This window comes from Arachis ipaensis, chromosome B07 (assembly GCF_000816755.2).
Source record: "Arachis ipaensis cultivar K30076 chromosome B07, Araip1.1, whole genome shotgun sequence".
In the NCBI taxonomy this organism is placed as follows: domain Eukaryota; kingdom Viridiplantae; phylum Streptophyta; class Magnoliopsida; order Fabales; family Fabaceae; genus Arachis; species Arachis ipaensis.
In genome coordinates this window covers 1,639,417-1,646,519 of record NC_029791.2, presented here as the reverse complement: position 1 = coordinate 1,646,519, position 7,103 = coordinate 1,639,417, and the positions used below count along the sequence as shown (strand labels likewise).

At 35.4% G+C, this 7,103-nt stretch overlaps 1 protein-coding gene across 1 annotated transcript; it reads right to left on the bottom strand.

Annotated features, from left to right (window-relative positions):
• On the bottom strand, positions 1,154–6,914 carry LOC107608725 (ABC transporter C family member 3). The gene is made up of 10 exons (XM_021106891.1): positions 4,410–6,914; positions 4,170–4,256; positions 3,434–4,087; positions 3,130–3,294; positions 2,710–3,004; positions 2,399–2,613; positions 1,962–2,267; positions 1,789–1,852; positions 1,412–1,651; positions 1,154–1,309 (listed from the first exon to the last, which is right to left on the bottom strand). Exons 1-10 carry the CDS (start codon positions 6,813–6,815, stop codon positions 1,185–1,187), a joined length of 4,557 nt encoding a protein of 1,518 aa, XP_020962550.1. The 5' UTR covers positions 6,816–6,914; the 3' UTR covers positions 1,154–1,184.

The following is a 7,103-nucleotide window of genomic DNA, read 5'->3' as shown; positions in this document are numbered from 1 at the left end:
TATATTAAATTTAAGGAATTTTTGACAATTAGTATAAGAGATTAAGAAATGAAGAATAGTAAAAATCATAATATGTATAAGTTGTAGAATTTGAATATTTGTAACTGAAATTTTTTATAATTATTATTATGACACTTTTAATGTATGTTTATTACATTTAATTAGTACTTGATGTTTCAATTGAATAATAATAGATAAGAGTTTTTTGTTTTAATTTTTTTAAAATATTTTACTAAATAGTGATTGGTTGATTTTCATCTAGCAATTTTGGGTATTAACTCTTCCGGTCTGTCATTACCATTTACCACTGCAAATCCTTCTACAACAAAGAGAATAAGACATAGTCAAAGAATGATAATCTATTCTAAGTAAATTGTGGAAGCAATACGCAATGAGTTCACAATTAAAATGTTATTATTTATAACAAATAAATAGGGCTATTGAAAATGATATTGAACAATGAGAAGAGTAAACGGCAAAGTTGAAAATCTTTAGGAAGATATCTGAGACAAATTTTTTACGTTGGCGGCGCTGAATGGTGACGTTGGTCTAAGACCCAGAATCGAACTCTGGTACGAAAAACCGCAAGAGGAGGTTGCCCTGGTTTCTGCAATTTATGCAATGCGACTCCGCTGGAGATGGACATCGCGATGTACAATTTGTTTTGAGGAAAAAACAATGGCTCATGGGACCGGAAGAGGATGGAGGAAATAGGATGGGACCGAAAAAGGATGGAAGAAATAAGATCTTGGTACGGAGAGGTGCTAAGAGGGTGAGGGTTTGAGAAAAGCAATAAGCTCTTTGGTTTTGAGAGCTTCTTGTTGGGGTAAATATTAATTTGTGTTTTTGTTGTTTTAGAAATAAGGATTGATTTAGAAAAAGTTAATTTGTTGGTTTTTATTGTGTTTTTTAGTTGTTTTTTGTGTTTTTTTATGTGAAAATAAAAGTTGATTTGGCAAGATTTGAGTGGTGGATTCTAAAATTTTGCCAAGTAAGCGTTGGTACTGACATGACGTTAGTAGAAGAAGAGAAATAACTTAGAAGTAATGTGGGTAAACCTATGTACCTACTTTTATATATTAAAAATAGATAGATACTCTATTATTACTCACATTGACTTGGAAGTCATTGGTGAATGGTCAACACAATTTTTTTTAAGAAAATTTTCCTCTGGTAGATTTCAATCATTGATAAGCAAATTTCTGAAGAGTGGACTTAGATCTCATTGTATACTCTGCAACAAGTTGAGCAAAAGATGATGACTTATCCTCTAGCAATTTTGAAGGTGAATCATACCCCTCAATTAGTCCTGCATTAGATTAATTTACAATGAAAAATCAGAAAATGGAAGATAAAAGAAAAAGGTACAATAGAGTTTAACTAGGAATAATAGGCACTTCTTAGTTCTTACCTTGATGAAGAAGCAAGACCATATCGCTGTCAAGAACAGAAGTGATTCTATGCGCAATGGTTATGACTGTGGACTCAGTGAAATGCAACCTAAGAGTTTGTTGAATTAAATTGTCCGTAGCAGTATCAACTGATGCAGTCGCTTCGTCGAGTACCAATACCTTGCTCTTCTTCAGAAGCACCCTACCTAGGCACACCAATTGCCTCTGACCCATGCTCCAATTTTCACCATTCTCACTAACTGCAAAAGTAATCAAACTTGAGAGTTCACATAAACTCATGGAGCTGTGTAAAACTCAACTCATAAATTCGATTTGGTAACTAAATTTGGAAACTAGAGTCTGATATTATATGTTTCAAGAAAACTATAGTACAAACCTGGAGAGTCCAGCTTTCCTTCTTTCTTTCTAACTTCATCACCAAGTTGACACTTATCAAGGGCCTATATAAAAAAAAGTAATATAAATGTGTCAAAATAATACTTGAGTTAGAAAAATAATTTCATGTGTAATATTTTAGATAGTGAATCTGTTTAACTAAAACCAACTAACCTCCCAAATTTGTTCATCTGTGTACTCCTCTAGTGGATCCAGATTGTTTCTCACAGTCCCTTCAAACATGGTTGGATCCTGAGGAATAATGCTTAATCTAGACCTCAAATCATGAAGTCCTATTGAAGAGATGTTGATGCCATCAATCACAACTTCTCCAGCAGTTGGTTCAACAATTCGGAAAAGAGTTTGTATGAGAGTTGTTTTGCCACTTCCTGTTCTACCAACAATTCCAGTTCTCCATCCTCCGCGAAATGTGCATGTGAGGCCATGCAACACAAGTGGAAGGTGTGGAGCATAACGAACCTTCATCATGTTCAATGAACAATAAGTTCATTACAAATATCATAGCATAAGTTCTCTCTAAGTTCTAACCATTTTTACTGCATAAATTCAAAGGCATGTATGGTATCAAACAAATTAGTATCTTTAACTACCTGCAATTCATGTATATTAACCTCGCCGTGTGAAGGCCAAGAAGGATCCGGTCGATTTTCTTCGACAACAAGGGGAGGCTCACTAGGAATGGAAGTATACTGAAGTATTCTTTCCACTGATATAATATTGTTCTCCAAACTGCAAAGACTCCATATCACCCAAGCATTTATTGTGGTCAAATTTAGTCCATAGGTAACAGATAAACCAGCAAGGCCTTCAATGAGAGAATTAAGCAAAAGGGCATAACAATTAGTTAGCAAAAGGGTAATTTTTTATTGTTAAACAAGTCTCATACATTTGGATTATGTACCTGGATCTATGAATCCTTCTGGAATGGATATCAAGAATATCAAGGAAAATGCAAAGATGATAGAAGACAATATATCTAAACGGAAGCACAACCATTCTGATGCAGCAGCACTATTGAACTCTGGTCGCGAATATCTGTCGATCAGTTTCAAATTCTTTTCCTGAAATCTGGACTGCTGATCAAAGCTTCTGATGGTTGGTGTACCAGAAATTGTTTCAGAAAAGTTCTGAATGATTGGGGCTTTGCATACTCCAACTAAACGCGATAGTTCTCGAGCTGCTGGCAAATAATATTGCTGCAGCATTATAAGTATGAGCCAAATATGTTATGATCCAAAAAAAGAAGAATAATATAAAAGATTCAACTCTTGTTACATAATGTGTCTCTTTATTGTTATTATCATTAAGGTCTAATTAATACCTGATACCAAATGCTGATTGCAATCACAGGTATAAAGACAATAAAAACTTGCCATGCAGCTTGAGACATCACTGCTATAATTCCCACAAGTTGGATCAGTGGAAAAACAAATGAAGCAAACTGATAAGGAACCTCAGTGTCTACTGAACTTTGATCAGTAGAAGCCTACATGAGAACAGAACAGAACAGACCAGTAAGAAACAAAAAATGTCAAAGGTGTTCTATTGCATAGCTATCGAAATTGAAGCTAACTATATCACAAAATAGGAAAAACTGAATGGATTTGTGGATGAGCATGACATACTCTATTAAGAATTCGGCCGCTTGGAGTGGAATCAAAGAATGCCATTGGAGCGCGAAAAATGCAGAAGTGCATCTTATTGAAGATTATGGTAGCTGTCTTACATAGAGCAGTGGCAAATAGTATAGTCCTTGCAAGAATGCAGAAAGAACTTCCAACAGCCAAAGCAATATAGACTGCTATAAGAGTTGTTCCAGAAACAGGTGGCTCGACATCTTGTGAGATTGGTGTTGCCCAAGCCATCCAATAGTTGCTTCCAATTTGAAGAACTTGGAAGAGAGTATGAGCCAACAGAATGAAAGGAACAAGAGCACCTCCATATGCCATAGTGATATATTGCCAATACACTGAAAATCCAACTCTACCACTCTCTCTTTCTTCTTCTTGAACAAGTTGGCCTTTTGCCTCATCACCTTTCTTACCAGTTTTACCATTTTGCTCATCTTTCTTTTCCTCTTCTTCTTCTCCACCCTGAGAAATAGGAAAATCTGAATCTTGTTCCAAGGTACATATTTCATTGGATATTATTCTTTCATCTATTGAATCAAGTGTAGACAAAGCTTTTTTATGTGCACCAACAAGTTCCATAAAATCAGTTCCATTGTTAAGCAGATCAGCATACTTTCCACATTGAGTAATCTTCCCATCTTTCATTACCTATACCAACAAGGCATAATAACATCATATTAATAAAAATCATTTTTTCAATTAATGGCAATTAACTATGATAAATACTCACCAATATAAGATCAGCAGCCGGTAAGAACTCAACTTGATGAGTAACATAAATCACTGTCTTTGATCTTAAAAGGCCTAGCAAACATTCCTGTCATGCACAAAAGAAATTGAAAATATCAACTATTTAGCATTGTTATACAAATGCCATGCAATTGAAAAATCTAAAAGTGTTATACACAAAAAGATATATGACCCTAGATTATATTACACACAATAAACAGAAGAATGAAAATTGAGTTACCTTAAAGAGATGAGATCCTGTATGAGCATCCACAGCACTAAAAGGATCATCAAACAGATATATATCAGAATCTTGATATAAAGCACGTGCTATTTGAATCCTTTGTTTTTGTCCACCACTCATATTTATCCCACGTTCACCTATAATTGTTTGGTCCCCAAATGATAAAATCTCAAGATCCTTCTTCAAGGAACAAGCTTCAAGAACCTTTTCATACTTTTCCTTATCCATCTCTTTACCAAACAGTATATTATCCTCTATCTTTCCACTTTGTATCCATGGTGATTGAGCAACATAGGCCTTTGTTCCACACACTTTTAGAGTCCCCGAAACCTTCGGTACCTCTCCCAACATACAAGATAGCAATGTAGATTTTCCTGATCCAACTGTCCCACAAACAGCAACCCTCATGCCATGGAAAACTTCAAAATTTATGTTCTTCAATGTTGTATTTGGAGAAGATGGATCCCAAGAGAAGTTTCCATTAGTTACTTCGATTGCTTTATCAGAAGTACCTAAAGGAAGCTTCTCTACAACATCAGATTGCAAGTCACCGAGACGAAGGAAAGAAGAAATCCTATCAAGAGAAACCTTAGTTTGTACTATAGCTGATATTGTTTCTGGAAGATTATATATGGCACCTTGAAGAATTCTAAATGTAGCAAGTGCTGATAAGATCTTCCCTGATTCAAGTGGAATCCCCATAACCATACATGTACCAAAAGTAACAACAGATACAAAAGACGGAGCAATCCAGAACACAAAAGCACTGATAGCTGAATTGTATACAGATTTCTTTAACCACCCTTCCTCAGTTTTCCTAAGCTCATTTATCTTAGATAGAAACTTCATTTCCCATCCTTGTAGTTTGAGGATCTTCATGTTCCTTAGAATCTCAGATGTTGCCTTCATTCTTGCGTCCTTTGAATCCATCAAGTTTTTCTGAAACTTCTGTTGCATTTTTCCCACAGGAACATTTACCAACATGACAATGACAGTGGCCACAAATGCGGCAATTGAAGCAAGACCAACACTTCTATACAAAATCAACAAGGCTAAGACAATTTGCAAAGCTACCCTCCACAAATCATGCATATACCAAGTGAAAGTTCCAACTCTTTCAGCATCAACAGTCATGAAATTGATCATTTCACCAGAAGTATGACCCTGCTTTGATTGACATGAAAGGGTCAAGGCTTTGTTATAGATCATAGTCACAAGAAGTGCTTGGATTCTAATCCCAACTTGCTGCAACCTAAAGAACCAATGCCTTTGTGATAGGGACTGAACAAGGTTTGATAAGAAAAATGCAGAAACAAGAACATAGCCTTGATTCTCATAAACCCTTTGACCATCAAGGTATTGAACAAAAGCATCAATAAGATAAGGACCAACATAAGAAGCCAAAGCATTCAACAATGCAAGAAATGCAGTGAAGAGAATCTCTTTCCATGCTGATAGTACTAACAACTTCACCAGTTTAAGAGTGGTTATGTGATTAATTGCACCACAATCTTCTTCAACTTTTTCTCTGAAAGTTGAAAAAATTTCAACTACACTATCTCTTTTATCAAGTAGTGGAACATCCTCAAGGTCCAAGGTTTTCTTATTGCCAAGAGAAACAAGAGGGCCCACCCAAGAGAATGTTAGAATGCTGAAAATCCCAGCATTTGAGAAAGGGGTAACAATGTCAGCCCCAGAGGCATTACTACAAACAGTTGCATTACCATTATCCAATAGTAAAGGATCTTGAAGATCATCAATGATATGATCCTCTTCAAACTCATCAATTTTCTTCACAAAACACACCACATAGCAAAAGAATAAACCCACAGAAGCTGAAATCACATCAGAAACTATGTCCTGAGCTGGTAAAGTCACGTGCTTTTCATAAAAATGAAGAACAAAGTCCACTACAAAGGAGTAACATGAAACAAAAAAGTAGAAAACACACCATGCTCTGAACATGAAAGAGAACCTTCTTCTACCATCACCTGAACTAAATAAGAGCAAGCTTTTGTGCAAGCAAACACTAATAACACCCCAAGCAAGAGTTTTTAGACCTAAATCCAAATGGGTCACGAGCTTTTCTTCTTCTTTTTCTTTTTCTCCTAAGAAGTAGTAACTATAGAGGCAGAGGATAAGATTGAAAGCAGAAGCACCTAATGAACAAAACAAAGTAGTCTTTCTTAACACAGCATTATTCAAAGGCTTCTGATGCTTGTTATTGGAGTCATCTCCAGTTTCTCCAACAGTGATGATCTTCTTCCAAAGCCATGAAACCAAAACTATAGCCAACAGTAGGAGGTGGATGATGGCTGAGAATGCATGAAGAAAAATGGGTTGGAGAAGAAAGCTTATGTGAGAGTGCATGAGGGAAAGGTACGAGGAAACATAAGACATCATAGTTTAAGGAACATACATTGTTGAGACTTGAACTGTGAGGTGTGTAACGAAGTTATCAAAGAAAGTGATGGAAACTAAGGTTGTTCCAAAGAAAAAAAATGGTGAATCAACTTTAGAAAAGAGACGCTAAGAGAAGTGACAAGCACCTATTTTTCGCATGTTACACTATTTCTTCCATAAGGATTGTGATGTAGTTGAAAGAATTTCTAACTGAAATTCTTTTTTTTTTTTTATTTCGAAATTTAATTTTAATTTGATTGAAAAAATATTTAAAAAGGAAATATAACT